Here is a 21668-nt window from a genome sequence, read left to right as displayed (position 1 = left end):
ACCAGTGCATTTTGAGTGACAATGTGTAGGAGGAGTTTCAGATATATAAAGTATATATATTTTTAAAAACACTAATGTAGGAACAGACGAGGGTGAAGCGGAGTTCACTCACTGGCATTCCTTCTCTGTATTCATGGAGCTGTCAGTGCAATAGAAGAACCTCCCCTTAAAAAGCTGCACTGCTATGACAGCAAAGATGAACATGAAGAGCTGGTACACAATGAGGATGTTGAAAACGTTCTTCAGAGATGTGACCACACAGTCAAAAACAGCCTGCGCAGGAGAAAGACAAATAAAATCTGTCAAGGACTGGTGCAACAACACCAGAAAACAGAACAGCAGACTGTTTGCAGATGTCTGCATCACACCTTGAGTTTAGGAAGTCTCTTGATGGTTTTAAGGGGTCGCAGGACTCTTAAAACTCGGAGGGACTTTATCGTCTTGATGTCTCGTCCTTTGTTGTTTCTGTTGACATTGGAAATGTAGCACTGAGAAACATAGCTGTACGGTCAGACTGATGCACACAGACAAGTACAAAAACAACAACAAAAAAACACAGTAAAAACTGAATGTAAACACAAATGAATGGGGAAACATTCAACTTGAGGGTGTATGTTTGGAGCTTGACAGATTTCAGCTGTAAAATATTTGATCATTTGTATTTTTTCAACCCTTAAATCAAATATTTTAGCTGAATCATTCAATTACACTAGTAGTTTGTGCACGATTATTGTCACGGTCCTGAGTCTGTGGACTCAGTGTTTTTCTGTTTGTATTAGTTATCCTTGATTCCATGATTTGTTTTGATTCTCTTGGTTTTGGTTTCTGTCTCTAGTATTCCTAGCTCCTAGACCTTGAAAGTCTGTGTACTATGTCAATGTGTTGAGTTTTGTCTTGTCATGTCAGATGACTCCCAGCTGTGCTCTCCTCCTGTTTCACATTCCCTAATCACCTCAGTATGTATTTAAGCCCTGTGTTGTTTTTTTTAAGCCCTGTTGCATCCTCCACATTTGTTGTGTGTGTAACCCTCGTCTTCTATCGCCAGGCCAGGCCAAGCAAGGCATCCCATCCCAGTACAGTTAAACAATCCTAGTTTGAGTTTTTGCTTTTTGTATTGCCAGCAAATAAAGCTGCCGCCTTAAGTTAATGTTTTGTCTCAGAGTCCTGCACTTGGATCCAGCCACTGCCAGCCACACAGCTCATCGTGACACTCATGGCTTCAAATAAATATATTTATTCTATCAAAGTTAGATCACACTGAGAATTAATGTTTTTATCTTAATATTAGCCTTGTCGTGAGCTGTGTGTGCATATACTGGAACACTTTTGTTTTATGTTCATTTTCATGCAAAACTGATGACTTGATAGACAAAATGACTCATTATCAGCATTCCCCCCGATACCTGCCAGGCTCTGCCGTTGTATGAGTCAAATGTCAAAATGTGACAAAATCAAAAGCAAACAGACAAAAGGCAGACAAAAATATATATTTTTTAAATGTAGAAAACAACAAATCAGAAGATATGAAAACATGAAAAATATGAGTGGCTTATGGGACACATTTACATTTAGTGTGACTGAAATTTTTACCCCATCACATTGCTGGGAGCCCCAACAGTCATAATATCCACAGGAACAACAGAGAAAAAAAAAACGAGGCAAAAAAAAAAAAAGAGATACACTGTGAGCAAAGCTCAAAGGATCACAGCTATATCAACAACAGAGAAAATAACATACAATTCTCTACATTACAACAAAAAGCACAAAAAGTTTAGTTAGTAATGTTCGCACTCAAAAGTAAAGAAACAAAACGCTGCGACACACACTACCCATGTTTAACCACACCACCTAAATTACACAGAGAAAACAGTTAAATCTGAGCTCCGCGCTGTACAGGTCTTCTCATGCCTCCATACTTGCAGCGTGCGAATCTTTGAGGGAAAGTCGTTTAATACAATACTGTATTCTCAGAAACTGTTTGCTGCAGTGAATCACTCATTAGTCATCGACAGGCAGCACTGTAATGTGACTCACGTTAGAGCAAAAGCAATCAGAGCTCCCACCACTACAATGAAGTCCAGCATGTTCCACATGTCTCGGAAATAAGAGCCATCGTGTAGAATGAGACCCTGGTCTATCATCTGGGGGACGAACACACACATCCACACGGATGGGTTACAAACTGGCAAAGGTGAAGTCTTTGAAATTGCGATGAAAGAAGAGAAAATGTTTCAGCCACCCACCTTGATGATCATTTCAAAGGTGAACACTCCAGTGAAGACGTAATCAAAATATCGGAGGACCTGGATAATTTCAAAATTAGGGAAAAAAATTACTTTTTAAAAGTTCAGTCCAGAGTTTGAGATTTTTCTGAGGTGCATTTAGTATCAGTGACGGTACACACAACCACGCGTAAAGCTCCTCAAGAGTAAATCAAATTTACATTTTTCCCATCCTGCCAGTGGCAATGAACTTGCTAGCATCAAGCTGGCATGATTCATCCACCTTAATGCTTCAGGACACATCTTCTTAGAATGAATCAGTACATTTGTGAGCGGTGTCAAAGTATAGCTCCAGGTAACCAACTCAATTACTCAACTGAGAAAATTATAGACAGAAATTCTAATTACTCTGTGTGGCTCTGGGTCACTTTGCATACTTTGACACACAAAACACATGTTGTTTGGTGCTCTAACCAACCCAGATATTCCTCAAGGAGACGCTCCAGTAATGTCGTTTAACAATTCCATTCAGCTGAGTGACTCATGGGGTCAAAATCCTTCTGCTGGATCCTACATTCCCCAAAATTCACGTTGATGGTACCATCTGTCAACTGACTCCACACATAATCTTAATAACCTTGTTCTTAAAGCTGTTTTTACAAACTAAGCAGTGCTGTAAGTAAACTTATTTTTATATGCAAAACTGGCAGAGTGCCCCTTTAAGTTCTTTTGTTGACCTTGAAGAGTACTAAGATCCACACAACACACACTCTGATGGCTCCACTGACTGCATTGGGGTTTTTACCACCTGTGTTGGGTTCAAAGACTGCTGATTTAATGGGATTTCCCACACAATCATCTCTATGGTATACAGGGAATGGTCAGAAACAGAAAATATCTAGGGAGTGTTGGTTTTCTGAACAAAAATGATGCCAGAGGTCAGTGGAGAATAACTTAAGCTGTTAGTAAGGGATCAGTAGCTCAGTGTCACAAATTGGGGCACACAGCAATGACTACAAGGGAGATGCACACAATTAAAATTTTTGATTTTTAACAAGAAAATAAGTTACACTAACCACAAACTGTGTGGTCAGTACTGTCAGTGGTGTAAATGAGTGCATGAGTGAAGAGATGGCATGTGCAAGGTTGTTTAATGCAAGAGAACAAACGAAGGAGTAACCAAAATCCAAAAAGGTGTCTCGGGGAGAAGAACCGCCCAGGAACTGAGCTCTCAGGGCCCAGGTGCTGCCAGTGTTGTTAGTTAAAAATAAGCCACACCTCCTCTCCAGTTCCTGTAGAAACGCACAAAAGACCTGCCACACGCTCAGGCAGGTAGGAAGTTTGTTACATTTGTTACAACCAAGGTATGCACAAGAGCATCTCTGAATGCACAGTTCGTCAGCAAATGAAGTAGATGGTCAGAAGACCACGCCGGGTGCCCCTACAATTCGTACAAGCTTACTAAAATTGAACAATAAAAGATTAGAAAAATGTTGCCTGGTCAGAATTTGACATTAGCGAATTGAAAGCATGGATCCATCCTGTCTTGTATTAAAAGTGCAGGCTGGAAAAGCATTGTCTGGTCTGATGAGTCTTGATTTCTGCTGTGACATTTAACTGGTAGGGTCAGAATTGGCACAGACATCAAAGCATGGATCCATCCTGCCTTGCATCCTGAGCTGGCGGTGATCGTGTAAAGGTGTGAAATTTTCCTGCACTGCAGTCTACCATTGCTGCCGACCATGCCAATCCTTTCACACCACAATGTACCCATCTTCTGGTCTCACAAAGCTCAAATTGTCTCAAAATGGTTTCTTGAACATGAAAAGTACACCACTGTACTCAGACAGCCTCCACAGTCACCAGTTCTCAATCCAACAGAGCAGCTTTGCAATGCAATGAAATGGCAGTACAGCGAACAAGTCTCCAGCAACTGTTTGACGCTATCATGTCAATATGGACCAAAATCTCAGAGGAATGTTTCCAGCTCCTTGTTGAATCTGTGCCACTGGAAATTAAGGAAGTTCTGAACCCAACCCAGTAGCAGCAAGTTGTAACTAATGAAGTGTCCAGTGAGCATAAGTAGCCGGGTACTTTCAGCTGCTCCTTCACTTCCCAAGGGGTCCCCCCAGCAGATGGATCCGCATATTTGATATGGAACAAATTTTAAGCCAGATGCCCATCCTGATGCAATCCTCCCATTTTTTACAGACTTCGAATGAGCATTAGCAGTACACAAGCTTTTGACCCCTTGAGGCTTAAACTGGTGCTTTTCCGTATGTCAGGTGAAGGTGTTAACCACCATAGAGGCACTGGTGAGTGAGAGCAGCTACTGTGCAAAATCTAAAATGACTCGTTGATGGGGATTTGTGCCTACTTTTCATTTAATCCCTTAAATTACGTGTTGTAACCTGATGTTGTTGAGCACTTGTCAGCATTTGTTGACTTGACTGACTCGACTTATACCCAAGCACAGTGTGGATTTTACTCATATGTCCTTATTCGGTCACTCTTGACACGTTCCATGCTACTTAGATGAGTGAAAAGTCGTGAAAAACAAACTGCGCAGCTATCAGGCTGCTTGCCACCTTGTATGTGCGCGATAGCAAATGTGTCACAGCACATTGTTGCTGACACAGTGTTATGTCAACTAGAGATCAAACCTAAAAGACTTGCACTGAACTACAGTTTCATGAGACCATTTCAGGCCATCTGGAAGACATCTGAGGGTGATTTGATGATCATTTTGATTGTGTAAATCTCATTTTCATAAAAAAAACAAAGTCTTTAAGACAGATGTTGTCTGAGCTCACCTTGTTCCTGTCTGAATTAGTGCACACAGGGTCCTCGGCAGCCAGTGCAATGCTGCTCGCCACGATCACAAGCAGGATGGTCATCTCAAAATAGCGGAGAGTGACCACATAATGACAAATCCTCCTGATGCTACATTACAACAAAGAAGATGCATATAACTGCGTGAGTGGCATGCATAGAAACAACTACTGCTACTACAAACAAGAAGAAAACAAGTATTTAAAATGCTGTGCAAAAGTCTGGAGTCACCACTTATTTCTTTTGTTTCCAAGGAGCTGAACTTTCTTGTAATTTCTTAAAATGCCTCATCAGAAAGCTCTGTGTGGAAGGGCAGCTGTTAATAACCCAATATTAAGGAAGGTAAACGGAGAGAGAAGGCGGTTGTATGTTGAATTACACAAGAACTGTGATGAAAATTAGTCGCAACAGGTCTCATGGAGTGATGAATCCAAATTTTAAAGTCTTGGTTCACAACATCGTCAATATGCATGAAGGAGCTGGGGAGGGAGGTACATCAGTGAGTGTCTACGGCAACCTGTAAAACATGGTGGAGGATCTGGGGTTGCCTTTCACACAGTGGTGTTTGAGAAGGGATCATGAATGCAGAAGGTGCCATCAGATTTTGATCCATCATGAAATACTATCTGATTGGTAGAGGCTTCATTTTCATCAATGACAATTATTGACTCTTAACTATAAACTACAAAGACTACTTGTATTATACAAGCTCTGTTTTCACTTTATACACTCTGTATGTTTCATGTTTCACTTATTTCTCATTTTCCTACTGAAATCTTTTTAAAACATGATGGGTGACTTAAGACTTTTGCACAGTACTGTATTCCATCAGATAATCAATGATTTGGAAGATTGGGCTACATCTTACGGGTTGGAGGCCTTGAAGATGAACATGCTGTCTGGAGGTACAGGTTTTGGAGGAATTGGAGGTTCTTCCTCCTCTGTGTCCTCCTCATTTTCATTCTGGTCAGACTGGTATGCCTCCAACTCTTTATTGTTCACTAAACCCCAGACAGACACATGAGAGCAAAGAAAAAATGTTTTAGCTGTCCATGAACAGCTGACAAAGGAAGAACAATGTGAGTCACCAACACAGTGGATTCAGGGGGAAAAAAAGACTAGTGGCCACTTTTATCAGATGTCAAGAACGCCTACACAGTGTAGTACAGTGATACTGACACTAAATCCCACTTTGTGATGCATTGTGCAAAGGACTGCAATGAGAAGTGGTCACAGTGCTACCTGTCATGGGTGTGAGCTCCAGAAGTGGCTGTGCAGACATTTCGATGGTCACGCTGTCTTCCAGGTTAGACTTGTCCCGTTTGATGGATGCCTTACGGTTTTCTGACTCTATAGCACTCACAGTGAACTCTGTGGCCTCTAAAGCAGTCTCCACTGGGATGTTTTGGCACAGTGGCTCATACTGATCTGAGTGGCCACCCTCAACCTGCTCTGACCAGGTGCTGTCCACTATCTGTTCACACTGAGGAGGATCAGGAATATCTGCACTGCATTCAGCAGCTCTGTAAAAAAAAAAACAAAAAAACAACTCACCAAAACCGAGCATGGCATTAATTCATGCAGATCACAAAGTACAGCTGAGCACAATGATAATCTAATAAATCAGGTGGTAACGGATCACCTCAAGAGCAGCCCACGTCAGTTAACTGATGCACATGTGTTGGTGAGTAACGAAATACATGTACCGCCGTTACGTATTTAAAATACAAAATATGAGTAACTGTATTCCGTTACAGTCGAAAAGGAGAGTGGAAAAGTACGAGTTGTCACCGAGCAGAAACGGTAGATGGAAACATTTAAATATGATAATAACCACTGCAGCCAAAAAGAGTGCCTGACGAGCCCCGTTGTAAGTAAACTATTGATTCGACTGTACACTGTGGTCGTGTTTTCCTCCGAAACAATAAGTTCTGTTGGAGCAGCCTTTCTACGCCTCTCTCTGTCTCTCGCTTGCAAAGTTGACCCAGACAACAAAGTGAAGCTAGTTTTCGGTTATGAGCCCGACACGGAACCCACGTATTAGCCAGAGGTCCCTTTACTACGGTTCGGAGCGGCGGACCTGTTTTATATACGCGCGGAATAGTTTTCTATATGAGATCGCTGCATAAAGCGCAGCCTTACCTAATGTCCACCTACTGTTATTCATTTTATATTATGATTTAAAAATCTAGTTGGTATTGGTATGGAGTGCAACCTTCAGTAAAAGTAATAAATCACACAGCAATAGTACATTCATGTAGTTGTAAACAGCATGATAATATATTAAGTAATCCAAAGTATTCAGAATACGTCACTCTCATTGAGTAACGTAACGGAATACGTTACAAAATACATTTTGGGGCATGTAATCTGTAATCTGTAGTGGAATACATTTTAAAAGTGACCTTCCCAACACCACTGATGCAATCCTCTTTGCAACCCACATCCACCCCAGCTTTTCCTTTATTGTTGTCACTGACACCTGGTCTGCTCTGTATTAACGCCATGTTGCTGCTCTCCGAGAATGTTTGACCATATAACTAATTACTATAGAACAAATGAATTTTGCTTTTTGCTTAACTGCTCCAGAATAAACTTAAATTGAAGTAACAATACAATTTTTTTCATTACATGGAGAAACTGTGCCACAGCTTTGCGGTATCTATATACGCATTTCCTTGTTGCATCTGTTGAACGAGTGTCCTACCTCGTAATCCTTTGGTGTTTATTTCTAAGCATAGCATAGCATAAAAGGTAAAAATATTATCTATACATAAAATGATGCAAATGACCTAAAATTTAAAACACTTTAGCTTCTTTCCACCAGTCGAGAAATGCATGAGAGCAGGCTTACCTTATACAATCTTCTCCAACTTCTGCATAGGGGTTAACGATGCATGTCCCATCATCGTGGACTGAGCTTCCTTCTTCCTCTCCTCTTTCTTTGTCCTCCCTTTCTTCCCTTTCTTCTCTTTCATCCAGTACTTTTCTCTCCTGGCTGAGCGACCTTCTGATATGTAGCACCTCGTGTGGCGTTTGCGTACAGTCCAGACTCTTCGCCTCAATACGAGCCTCGCGATGGCGGTGGCGTCTATGACGGGCTCCATCTTCTGGCGCCTGACTGGACCTGAACTTTCGGGCCATCCTGTGTCTGCCACCACCTGCCGCCCGGTGGTTTGGTCCTCCTGTCTTCTCCTCGCTGAGGTTTACCAGAGGTTCAGCTGCTGGAGGCTCCGGCATGGGAATAGAGATGGACATTGGAGGTTCGGGAAGAGGCATCCCCACCGACATCGGTGACTCAGGTAGGTGAGCTGGGCTGGCCTCTGAGGAAAGGTTGGAGGGGTGGTGGGGAATGGTAGGAGTTTCGACGGTGTCTTCTGTAGGGCTGCTGAACAGCTCCTCTCTGCTCGCCATTTGGCGCCGTTTGCGCAGCTGGTTGGCTCTCTGCTCCCACACCGACATGTTAACTTTTCTCCTCCTCTCGCGGCGGTTGGCAAAGGCATTGGAGCCATTTAGGGGCTGCTCGTCTGCAGCAGCCAGTGCACCATCCGGTTCATCTGGAAAGGTAGGCCGGCCCCTGTGGATCGCACGTTTCCGATACAGGTAGGGTCTTCTTCTGCCACTGAGGACCACAATGTACTCGAAATAAATATTCTGCAATTCATCTTAAGGAATTAGTGACCAAAAAAGACATGAACACTATTATTCATTTAGCATACCAATAATATATTTTAAAAAGCAAACAAGTAAAATAAAAGTTGCAAGAAAAGGACAGACCTTTTCTGTGAATTTATAATGTTAGTTGATTAGTAACACACACAAAAAAAATTCCCATGAAAAAAAAAATGTGCAAAAAATACAAAGGCATCCAAAAAACTCAAACAATGCCTGAGAAGTAAGGACAGATCGAAAGTAAAAGAGAAAAACAAAAACCCACGAGAACAAAAACGAAGGGTGCAGGATCAAGGTGCAAACATTGTGTAACATCTAAGGGAAATTGAGTACGAAAACTCAAGAGAGAAATTCTGTGTGACACAGATGCATACAGTTATACTTACTGGTATTCAGATTCTTTTGTTGTCCATGTAATCAATGAGTGATTATTTGAAAACAAGACATTAGTGTTTAACAACATACACAGAACATTTGCTGTGGCACCGAACGAAACGCGTCCAGAGGAAACAAACTGTACTTGCAATTGAATCCAAAAGAGGACTGAAGTTAGCATTTAATTTATCATAATGCACACTTTGCATTCAAGGCCGCTGTATAGTTTTGGACGTTTTACATTAAATATATTCAAAATTCAAAGATCTTGATGGCTGATGATCGATTGATATGATCGAACACAACATTTTGGTCAGTGCCACGTAACAAGCATATAACAAGACAACATGATGGAGCCAGAAGAACACTGTAATACACATCAAATCAGCACCTTGATTGTTGCAGCACTTACGAGACTAACATTCAAATATGTAACAGACAAATGATACATTCAGTGTCACAGCTAGAGTCCGAGACCAGTAAGAGAGAGTTTATGCAGGCGTGTCCTGACATCGCATCGCTTTGGGGATTTTTGTCATGTTTTTCTGGTGATCAGAGTAGATCAGGTGTGCAGGCAGCAGCTAGTCCTGATCCATATGGTAACAAATCAGCTTGCAGAGACTTTGGTGGTGTCGCAATATAGCACCGTCATTTCAAATTAAAACAAATGGGAGCATCAGCCACACCCTTTGGTGCTCCCTTGTGTTTTGCTGAACAGCAGCAAAAAGAAGTACAGCCTCAGCTGTTTGTGGACACTAGTATTTTACAATATGTGCATGGCATGCTAGAGTTGCTACTGTTTTGATATCCTTTACTACTCTCTGTTTCACAGCGTCTGTTCTCTAATTCACTAATAACAAATTCTTTATTTTTTAGGGGAACCTGGCTGAACGGCTTCTGATTTGACTTGACTGGAAGTAGCTAAAATAGACAAGTTCATATTAGAAGTTCAGAAGGATTTTTTCCCCATCACTCTGCCATATCTCTAAAGAATAATTTTTAATACTTTTTTTTTGTTACATTTTTAAAAAAAAATACTGAGTGACCCTTCATTTGTTTAAATTTGGTTTATACAATTGAAACAAGGTGAAAGTCAGTATTTGGTATGGCCATTTTTATTCTTCAACAGAGCCTGAACTCTCTTAGGCAGGTTTTCTTCTCATTTCTCTAAGTAGTCTTCAGGAATAGTTCTCGAGCCAACAGCATTGGTTAAAATGCACCCCAAACCATGACAGAGCCTCAACTGTTTTACCTCTGTTCTGACCTCCTCTACGCATAAATTTCAATTCTAATTTTTCAATTTCAGCAGTAAGGTGTTGCCATTTAGATGCTTTCCAGATAATGTAGGATGCTGGATGAAAATCAAATTTTGGCAAAGCCTCTGATACCACTGGCTGAAATGTAGCCCAAAACCATGACAGAGCCTCCACCATGTTTTACAGATGGCTGTAGACCAGGGGTCTCTAACTCCAGTCCTCGAGAGCTACTGTCCTGCAGCTTTTAGATGCATGCCTACTTCAACGCAGCAGAATCAAAAGGTTGAATTACCTTTTCAGCACGCCATCAAGTTTGGCAATGCTTGGTAACAAGCCATTCATTTGATTCAGGTGTGTCAGAACAAGGATACATCTAAAAGCTGCAGGACAGTAGCTCTCGAGGACTGGAGTTGGAGACCCCTGCTGTAGATGCTCAGTGTCCTGATCGCTCCATACATATTGATTTGAATTTGTATTATATAACTGCTTCATAAAACCCGTTGCCACTGATTTTCCATGCACTTCTTATTGGGAATACCACAGACTTTTCTCCCTGCTTCCCTTCCACTGGAATGCTGTATTGGAATAATTTTTTTAGGCCTTCCACTTCTTCTTCTTCTTCACTTGTCCAGTTTCTTCAGTTTTTTTACGGACACACTGCACACCATGTTGAGACATGGCAAGTTTTCAGCTACTAGTTCTCTGGAAATCACCTTGTTGGTGGAAAAATGCTATTTTATGTCTGTCAAACTCTGTTGTCTCTTGTTTTTTGTAGGATCAACCAAAGAAATTGGAACAAATGATAGTTTAAGATTCAATTTTTAACTGTTTTATGTCTGTTATGTATAAACACTACGCTGGTTTGTCCCTTGAGTTAGGTGCATTTTATGCTTTAATCATGCAGAGTAAGTAACTCAAAATAAAAACAAATAAAAAAACAAACAAAAAAAAACCAAAACAAAACTTAATCCTCTAAAAATGGTCAGGTACAAGGGCTGGATTGAAAACTGGTGAAAAAGCAGCCATTTTCCAAAGAAACACTTTGGAAGACATTTAGAAAGCTTAGAGAACTATTGCTCAAAACCACTTTAAAAACTTACATGAAAGTCTGGTTCCTTGGAAGCAAAATATAGAGAAACGAGATGTGGCTCACGACATTTGCACAGTACTGTCTACTCTTGGAAGTTTGCTACATTTGTACTTTAAAACCAAAGCCTAAAAGCACCAACAGAGTCATTTTATTCAACATTACTGTATAATAGTATTTTAACGACTACAAGACATTAACAGTTGAATAAAACTATTCTGTAAAAAAGAAGCTTTGAGCCTCTGCAAGTTGATTTTCTTATTGCACCATAAATAAAAAGCCTACTTGGGAAGAAGGTAAAACACATTTATCAATCTCTAATTATATATGGTCAGGAAAATCTGACTTAGTAACATTTGTAGTTAATGGACCCTTTTCACAGCAGCCATTTTGACTTGTCATAGCTCAAATGTTAGTGGTGGCCCATTAAATGTCCCAGTATGCTAATTCAGAGCGCCAGCCTCCACAATACTCTCCTCAAGAAGAAATCAGCCGTCATTAGATTTCCTGAATGCAGCTGTGCATTTCCTGCGAATACAGTGAAAATCTGCTGTGAAAAAGGTCTGAGGTGTAAAACACAGGAAGGACAGGTGCAGCCATAATCTAGCCAGGTCAGTGTTCTCAGTGAGAGGTTTAACGTGCCTCTGCAGGACACGCAGATGTTACGCAACATCTTTATGCCCTCCAACAAAAAATGTCATTGTCACAGTGGAAATTCTGATGAGCCGGAGTCACACTAATCAGGCAAACTTGGTCAAAATCAGACCCACTCCAAAGTGTGCCTCCTCCCAGTAGAGTCACACATTCAGACTTCCCACTGTTCCCGACAACCTTTGAAGTACACCTCCCGCCCTTCTCCTCCCAAACTTATGGGATAATTAGACCTGTGGGAAAGCCGCCAGGTCGCAGAAAGGAGCAAGGAAATCAGTGAAGAATTACCCCTCTGATTAACAAAAGAGGCTGACCATAACCAATCACAAGCCAAGGCAGTCACAGGAGTTTCAGTTATGCAGCTCGGAGAGTCGGAAATGACTCATGCTTTTAAATCAGGCACATTCAATTTGCATTCATAATTTTGGCATCAGTACGTTAAACATGCCTTTCTACCTTGCATTCACCGCGCAGCTGAAGAAATAAGGAACATACTGTTTTAAACATTTGACACTTACACCTACAACTTCTTCTCATGGTGGAAATAAATGATCTTGACTTATTTTAATCTGACTTTAACACATCTCCCCTCTAATAGAGTAAGATGAGGAACCATCAGTTTCCCCACAGCATTCATATCTTAAGTATTAGCTTCATTTCACTTCTTGGAAAATGACTTGGAAAAACACTAAAAAAACGACTGAGAATGAGGAACTGTGAGAGAGTTTAGTCCAATTTCAAATTCAGTTACTTAAGAGCTGTGAAGACTGTGGTTATCTCATCTTAAACGTGGATTTTTTTGTTAGATGTCGACCAGTAACTTACTCAGCTATCAGGCCGTCTCTTCCTCTGGCGTATCTCTGGTTGAAGAACTCTTCTTCCTCCTCTTCATCCTAAAGAAGAAGACCACGCCCGCAATCGAAGAGCGGTTAACAGCAGAACGTGTGTCACATACAGCACAAACTTTAAAAACAGTGCAAACCTTTGTCAATTCCTGTGCATTGGCCAGATTATCCACGGCAATGGCCAAGAAGACATTCAGCAGCGTGTCTGTCGTAATGTCGGTCAAGGACAAAAACGCCAAAAAGTACAAATAAAATCACATTTTAGGCGACCGCATGAATGTCAGTTAGCTTGCTCTTCAGGACTACTGAAGCAAAGCGCGAAATCAAATGCCGTCATGTCACCAAAGCGCTAAATATTGCTCACTTGTTTCCATCCAAAGACGCTCTCTGGTGTCAAATATAAATTTCTGTTTTGATCCTTCTCCACCCAGCTGCTGACTCACCTTTGACCCCTACTGTACTTGCTGTGATCTGGTGTAGGTATGTTTGGTCATTAATCAGCCACTTGTATACTTTCCTTTCACCTTTTACTCACCTACAAATCTATTTTAATTGCATTTACCAATAAAGACCACAAAGAACATCAATGTTACTGATGCCAGAGGATATTCTGCTGAAGATTTTACTTTTGATACAACATTTTTATACTAGTTTAACTCGCCGTACTTCTGTTGATATTAAGCATTTTAACACTCGGGTATGTCGCTATTTTTATCTAAAATACTTCCACCACTTATAGGCATCACGCTTTTTATCAGCGCTTTCTGACCACTTTTGAGGTCAACAAGGATACAATTTCCAAACAATGTGAGCACTATGAAGTAGATGGATGACCACATGCCGTACTGAACGCCTCCCTGCGAGCGGATCCCATTATACATCACCTCGTTCCAGTCCTCGCCGGTCAAAATCTGTGGGCAAATTCACAGAATATTTTGCACATTGCTCACATCAGATTCACTGCACAGGAGACAAAGTCACTGTCTACTAACCAGTTCAAAGTATAGTATTAAAATGGCAGCAAGGCAATAATTACAGTGTCTGCTGATCAAAACACTCTTTTACAGTGCAGCGGATGTGTAGCAGATATGATGTGGACTTTTTCCACATTTCCCTTGTCTGATATTCATGTGCGCATATGTGTGTATGGATGTGTGGGATGATGACGGAGGCAGGGGGTGGCGAGCGAGCGAGCGAGCAGAGTTGTTTAATCTGCGCCTGGGGTGAGAAATATCCCAGGGTGCAATGTGTCATGGAGAGCAGGCAGAAATGAGGGGATCTGTGGGAGCCAAACCTGAAACACTGTCATGATGGCAGCTGGAAACGTGTCAAAGTTGGTGGGAGTGTAATCTTCAAAGATGAACCTAGAGGGGAGGCAGATAGAAAGCAGGGTCAGATATGACCAAGGAAGAATGGGAGGAGGAGGAGGATGCAGAGCTATTTTCATCTGGACATATCGCTTCCTCTCCTCTTATTTTAGGACACCATTGAGGAAACTGCTGTTTAGATCTTAGGAAGAAGATACTGTTTTTCAAAACGGTGCCATTATTATTGAAATCAAAAGGAAAACCGATTTGGCCGAGTTCACTGACAATTAAGGATGTCAGTACGCACCTCCCTCCAAACAGCTGCATCCCCAGCAGAGCAAACACCACAGTGAAGAGGAAGAGAAGGAAAAGCAGGCTGATGATGGACTTCATGGAGCTCATGAGGGACACCACCAAATTCCTGAGAGAGGCCCAGTATCTGGAAAAAGAAAATAATAATAAAATAATACACCCTCTGGGTTTTTTTTTTGTTTAGTTGGTTTTTTTGTCAGCTGGAACATGTAAAAATTCAACAACCATTGTGCAACCCAGGCTGTCATGACTTACTTTCTCTGTGAACTGTCCTGCTGCCCCACTTACTTTGTGATCTTAAAAATCCTCAGAAGTCTCAGCGCCCTGAGCACACTGATGCCAAATGACATGCCAGGCCTGAAGAAACCCCACACCACCTCAAAGATGCTGCCGACAATAACCTGCAAAACATGTCAGAAGGAAAAAATCAAGCTCTGTATGCTTCACCTGTGCAGCAATGTAGAAATCCTCTTTTTGTTTTGCCATCAGTTCTCTCACTTATGTTCTAATTTACTTTGAAAGTTGGTTTTCTTGCTCAGTTTTAGTCCCTTCATCATTTTTACCTGTGTTGATTATTATATCTCTAATCAGCCCACTGTGTGTATAAAGTCCAGTCCTCCCTTTGTTCTTGGTAAAGATGGTTCACTTTGGTTTATATAATCTATTCAAGTAATAAGAAATTGTATCCCTGACGTTAAGTAGCCTAGTCTTCATTTAGCACAAGAAATGTATATATTCTAGCACAGAGTGAGAAAAGGAGATGAAGGACCTCACCCCACAGTCGAAGCAGTTGAAAGATGAGTGGAAGTACAGCCGGAAACCCAGACCATACATTTTCAAAAACATCTCAGCCAGAAACAGCCCCAGGAAAACAAACTCTGCATAGTCTGGAGATTAAAGAGGGGGAAAAAGCAAAAGTCAGAAAGCAGAATGAAGCAGGGTGCAGCCAGAAAGAAGGTATTTTCTGACCTGATTTCGCTTTTTTGATCTAAAAAAAAAAAAAAAAGCAAACAGCACAGACATTCACAAAAGAAACCCACAGAGGAAGACGGTGAGCCAGTCGGGTTGATTGTGGTGGACAATGGCCACACAGATGGTGTTGAGAGCCACCAGACTGAGCACCATCAAGTAGAAAGTGTCTGTCTTCACCATGCGGCGGATCGAGATGCGCAACATGCGCTCCTTACGTCGCAAGTAGGCAGCGGGGCCGCGGCGGCCGCTGCGGAAATTCATTCTCGATCGTGACATGCCTGAAGGAGAAAGAGGGAGAATAAGAAAGGAATTTTTACAGAGGGAGGCGGGGGAATTTTCGAGTTAGTCATATGCATGTGAAAGGTACAGTATATAAGTAACTCAAGAGCTCAGACACAGGTGATATCCTGTAAAGAAAGTAGGAAGAAGCCTACTGTAAAGACAGTGAGTAACTGAGCTTCACTCACTGGCGGTAGACATGTCTGTATACTTCTCATCCCCTGGTGCTCCTCGCCGCGCACCCGTCTTCTTACTTGATCTCTTCAGCACTAAAGATGTTTCACACAAGTTCAACTTTACCAAAACCTCAACTTTGCTAACTTTACGTCAGAAATGAAAATGAAAACAACGGGTGAAATGGTGACTTCTGCTGTCACACTAAAGGTCCACATAAATAACATAACAGCAACAGCTGTGCCTGTAATACAACTCATTAAAATCAGGCACTTCCCGTTTTTTAACCCATTAAATTGATATAACATTAATATAAGCTTAGTTGCAATGGTAACCTCCAGGTTATCAATAAAATATTGAGTCATGTTTAAGGTCTGAGTAGTCATTATAGGTTAGGAGATATATGTATGAGATATCCATGGTAGAAGTGTGAGATCGATACAAATATCGATAGTATCAATACCGACGCTGGTTTTGGTATTGGATCGATACTGATACTTTGTTTCCATCCTCTAACTTCAGTAAACAGCCCACTGAATTGTGTTAAATAAACTATTTTGTTTTGGAAATGAAAAAATATATCAAAAAAAATGTTTGAACCTTTTTGTGCTGACTGTCAGGTCTATTTTATTTATAGCCCATAGCACATTTAAACAACAGAGGCTGATCCAAAGTGCTTTAGAGGCAGCCACATTTCCATTACAGGTCTCCAAAACAAGTAAACAAAATGTTTCAAAATACATAAAAAGCTGAAAAGTGGTTTATTATATTAACTAATTATTGTGAAAAAATAAAGATCACACTGATTTAGTGGTCATTAAATGTGTTAACAATATGAAAATTGGTGATGATTCATCATAATAATATTAACACACGGCTCTCCCGTTTCTAAGTTAAAAGCATCGGAATTGGTATCGGCAGCACTGGCCCTGTATTTACTTGGTATCGGAGCAATACCAAAATTTGCAGTATCAAACACAACAAATACACGGTGTATTTTGAAGCGCTTTAATTCCACAGCCGTTCACCTATACCTGTCGAAACAGGTGCTGTTAGAGGGGATTCATAAGTTTCATGGGGTTGCCGGTAGGTAGCAGCGGCTGCAGTGACTTCAGATTTGCTTGTAAAAGTATGGGACTATCATTCGTACATATGTCGTGACTCAGGAGGGGGACACATTGAGCACTGGTAAGTTTTAAATGTAAACATTTATATTTGGCCATGTATTTTTAAATTTACTGCGAGCTTCTTTGTCCATTACTTAAAAAAATATAACCTTTCAGAATCTGATGATTCTTTTTGATCCACTCTGTATATGTAGATAATTCTAAGGGCAAAGTATGTGAACTTACCATCTAACGGTGATCTCCCTGAACTTTTATTCTCCTCTGCAAGCATCACCTCCTCTGTAATACAATAAAACTGAAGGTTACATGCAGAAATATTTGTTTTTAATCAAGCCACAGCTAAAAACCCACATTTCAGAGTCATAGCGCCCATTGTAACCGAGGCCAAACTGATGCAAACACTGCACTGAGAGGCCGGTGTGACCTTCTTAAAGACAGAGCTCCTTTTCTCGCTCACAATCTCGCAATATCTCGCTCTCTTTTCTCCCTCTCTTCCCACACTCTCCCACACCCGTGCACACATGACTGCACATGCACAGCGACTCTCTTTCTTTCTCTCTCTCTCTCACACACACACACACACGCACATGCAAACACACAGAAGCGCGTGTATATAAGCACACACACAAATTTAAGTCAATGAGTCAGTATCACCTTTTTCTCACCCTCTGCTTGCGTGGGAGCCTAGCAGTGTAGATTGCCATTACAGCACTGTGCGTTTGCTGCAACTCAACTCAGCTACTCTGCTGCGGATCCAAAAGTCTGAAGGTGTCTGCAGCAAACCAGTCTCTCTTCAAAAATGTAATGAAATCACTGTGTTGCTTTTAACAGGGCGATTACATTTTAATTAAAAGAAGAGACTCAGTGTATCGGCACATAAAGGGGAAACGGTAGCCTGGCTCACTCTGTTTAACAGCTATGCGAAGCAAAACTGTGGTGGAGGTACGTGCTGGAATATTTCTGAACAGTGAATCCTGGCTAACACTTTGTTTCAACCTTACATTGCCAAAAGCATTCACTCACCAGTCCAGCTGTGAAATGTTCTCACTACTAAATATTCCACAGTGAACTGTTAGTGGTATTATAACAATGTGGAAACAATTGGTTATAGAAATTCTCCCACGACCAGAAAAAAAGAAAAAAAATTGATGGATTAATTGATTCAGCATTTTTCTTCAGTTCATCAGCCGCTGCATTTCTCGTCAAAACATCCAGGATTAAGTCACTGAAGCCTCTCCACACTCACTGTAATAAAAGATGTAAAGTTGTTCTGCTGCCCAGTACCTGCCCTGTCTATCCAGGCTCGGTAGCCATTCAGTTCTCTTTCCACCTGCTGCTGGCGACGCAGTTTCATAAAGGCCCTCCGGTTCTCCACCCTCTCTCTCTCCTTCGCAAATTCTCTGAAAAAATAAAACATATGAAAGCAGCTGTCTTCACTCATAATACGGACAGAAATGTTCACATAAATGAGGCACACTTACCCAGACAGGACTCCCAGAACTAGATTCAAAACAAAGAACGAGCCAATAATGATGAGAGGAATGAAGTACATCCAGTTCCACGTTATACCCAAGGCATCGTTGGTCTGAAATCCATAATTTTTATGTTATTAAACACTCAGCATCATTGCAGTGCTCAAGCCTTCAAGGGGGTGAGGGATCACACTGACGATGTAGAGGTCTCAAAAACTCGTGTATCAAATATGAAACACTAGGCATTAAGGGTTTAAGGGTTCACTTTCAGGCTGAATGCTTCTGCTCACGTTATAGAGGACAGCCGTCCATCCCTCCATGGTGATACACTGGAAGACGGTGAGAACAGCAAACAGGATGTTGTCGAACTGTGTGATGCCGTCATTGGGCCCGATCCAGGTATCGTTGCAGTCGTACTTCTCAGGACACTTCCTCACACCGCACGCAAATGCCAGCTCTGACGAGTCGACAGTCTCATTGTCTACAAGCACGAAACATAAATGTCACGGCGCCCATTTATTGAAGCACAAACATAATGACCCCAGATATTCATCTACTGCCGCTTTCTTGATTGTGGTCCTTACGGATCCCGCCCCCCAGGTCTGGTAACTGAAAGTCTGCATTAAAGTGCAGAAGACAATGTGCAAGTGGAGGGCAAATGAGGACAGGCGTGAAAGTCGAGTTCTACCACAAAATACAGATGTGGAGGTACGGACCAGTGCCAGCATCCAAACTGGATCCACATTTCCACGGCAACAAAATCAAGCAGCAGTGCTAAAAAAAATAATAAAGACAGCTTTCACGACTCACATCCTGGCTATGAGAGAGGATATTCACAGATGATTGGCAGATGCAGGGCATACAAAATCTGTCTTCGATTTTTATATCATACCCCAACTTCAACTATATAACACTGTAACATCTGGATCTGGTGGGTCTGAGGTACTAGGTTAGTAGTGTGTGGAGGTTATCAAAGTAGTTAAAGAAGATTTGGGGAAGTAATGTTTTTCTTTCTTGTGTTTCTTTATTTCTTTCGCTGCACTCAAATGGAAGGTGAAGCTGGCAGATGGTTATCTTATTTCAGCATAAACCCTGGAAACAGTCCAGTCTGGCACTTTGAAAAGCATTACAAGAATCAACCTAGCAACACCAACACAGCTGATAACATGTTACTGTATAGCTCGCTTGTTTTAATCAATTTTTTGTCCTTTTTTTTTTACACTTTTTGTACAGAATGAAGAGTCGGGTTAGTGTTTCCAGTGTGTTTGCTATTCTACGCTCTACGACCTTTTAATATCTGTGGTGAAACAATCACTGACCTGTACATTATACACTGCCATCCTCCACTGGAAATACATTTTTGTTTTCTGCTGTCTCACCTTAGTCCTTGACCCTCACTAACACTCTGTTCATCTGCCGATGGAGTAAAAATCTCTTTGCTTAGTTTAAATCTCGCTTTAAGAGACACAAGCAGGATTTAGTGAAGCCTTATGATTCATATTTTTATGCGTTGTTATTATAAAGTTGCTATGGAAGAAGGTTTAAATAAATTTAAGAAACTTTTTTGTTTGTTTGAAAACATCTCTTTAGGCTTTAAATTTTGTGGGAACAATGGAGCAATTTATTTCTCCTGCTCTGAACGCCGTGACAGCTATAATATTAAAATTTTATACCTCGATCCATCCCTGAGCTGTGTTGGACAGTAAATGCTATGGTGCGGTGGTGTGATTACAGAGTAGTTGTTGAGTAATTAAGCAGTAGCTAAATCAGCCAGCAACAACTCTAATAATACCTCTGAGCCTGCTGCTACTGTAATCTATGAAGGCCTCAGTTGCTCAAACAAAGATGTTCACACCCTCTGTTAGAGAACAATGAGTAAATCACACTTTGAGCTTACCTGGCGAATCAGTCACAGTAAGTTACAAGGCATCCAAAACAAACCCTGAAAATATGCCTCTAAATTCAGCGGCGATACAATGGCGGCACGTGAGCCCTCAAATTGATAATAAAATACAATCAAAGGCGTCATTTACCTGTAATCAGTATAAAGTACATGTAGACTGATCATGATTTTAGGATTCTAAATCATGGTGTTTACAGCGATGTTTAAAATGGCGACAACATTTTTCTCCCTTGAAACTTGTGGATGTCTTTGGATTTCATGTTGTCAGCACTCAAAGCTATAACAACTGCAAGGACATCGCCACCACAGTGAAAAAGCATTTTAATCTGTGGGTTTGTGTGTGTGTTTGTATAAAATGCTTACACTGTGAGCTTTTTCCTGTTTCTACCTTTTCACCAGTGTTCTGTGCAGCACTGTGCAAAAGTCTTGAGCCCTACTGATCATTTCTTTTCTTTTTTTTTTTTAAAAGAAAAACTGGAAAAAGGTGCAGGGGTTTTACCGACACATGCAAACATATGTAGAAATACAGTCTATATAAAAAGAAAGTTTGTACAATTCCAAGGAGCTTTGGTATGATCACCTTTATTCTTCAGCCCACAGTGAATTCTCTTAGGCAAGCTCAGGCATTTCTTAGTCTTGTCTTCAGGAATAGTTCTCCAGACCTCTTGAAGGACATTCAAAGCTCTTCTGTGACTGCTGGCTGCCTTTAGTCCTGTTCTCTTTGGAGATAATCCCCACACTGCTTCAGCAATGTTGCAGTCTGAGCTCTCGGGAGGCCAATCCATGACTGATGCTGTTCCATTCTGTGTTTTTCTATCCAGGTATGTTTTTGCTGTTTTGCTGAAACGCAGCTCCAAACCATGGCAGAGCCTCCACTGTGTTTTACAGATGGCTGTAGATACTCACTGTTGAACTCCTTTGTACATGATGGTGATGATTTGAACCAAAGGTTTCAAATTCTGTCTAAGACCATTTCTGATGAGGCTTCAGTGAGCAGTAGATGAATCTCTCTGGTCCTGTGTCAGGTCTATAGACAGTTGTTTTTTCTTTCACACCTGATACTTCTTCATTTGTCCTCCACTTGTCCAGTTTAGATATGCCAAGTATTCACCTAATAGCTCTTTGGGAAAATTTCAATCTGTTGTTATGCCTTAATCATTCATAGGTCAATTTTCACAAGTG

At 41.2% G+C, this 21668-nt stretch overlaps 1 protein-coding gene across 3 annotated transcripts in view; it reads right to left on the bottom strand.

The window, feature by feature from the left end:
- The window catches only part of LOC309693225 (voltage-dependent R-type calcium channel subunit alpha-1E-like), a 73899-nt gene that overhangs the window by 14707 nt on the left and 37524 nt on the right, over window positions 1-21668 (bottom strand). For all 3 annotated transcript variants that reach the window (XM_082512265.1, XM_082512266.1, XM_082512267.1), the window contains 21 exons: window positions 18874-19064; window positions 18593-18696; window positions 18396-18511; window positions 17337-17390; window positions 15999-16079; window positions 15600-15809; window positions 15334-15446; window positions 14848-14960; window positions 14555-14686; window positions 14235-14304; window positions 13734-13851; window positions 13078-13145; window positions 12921-12988; window positions 7909-8676; window positions 6297-6577; window positions 5923-6055; window positions 5036-5165; window positions 2244-2303; window positions 2035-2141; window positions 369-465; window positions 113-273 (listed from right to left, as the gene is read on the bottom strand). In XM_082512265.1, the coding sequence (XP_082368391.1) occupies window positions 113-273; window positions 369-465; window positions 2035-2141; window positions 2244-2303; window positions 5036-5165; window positions 5923-6055; window positions 6297-6577; window positions 7909-8676; window positions 12921-12988; window positions 13078-13145; window positions 13734-13851; window positions 14235-14304; window positions 14555-14686; window positions 14848-14960; window positions 15334-15446; window positions 15600-15809; window positions 15999-16079; window positions 17337-17390; window positions 18396-18511; window positions 18593-18696; window positions 18874-19064 (3175 nt within the window). The remainder of the gene's footprint in view (window positions 1-112; window positions 274-368; window positions 466-2034; window positions 2142-2243; window positions 2304-5035; window positions 5166-5922; window positions 6056-6296; window positions 6578-7908; window positions 8677-12920; window positions 12989-13077; window positions 13146-13733; window positions 13852-14234; window positions 14305-14554; window positions 14687-14847; window positions 14961-15333; window positions 15447-15599; window positions 15810-15998; window positions 16080-17336; window positions 17391-18395; window positions 18512-18592; window positions 18697-18873; window positions 19065-21668) is intronic.

The sequence above is a fragment of the Aulonocara stuartgranti genome (genome assembly GCF_965226115.1).
Source record: "Aulonocara stuartgranti genome assembly, chromosome: 18".
In the NCBI taxonomy this organism is placed as follows: Eukaryota; Metazoa; Chordata; class Actinopteri; order Cichliformes; family Cichlidae; genus Aulonocara; species Aulonocara stuartgranti.
The sequence above is the reverse complement of the archived record's forward strand: the minus strand, read 5'-3'. Positions and strand labels throughout refer to the sequence as shown.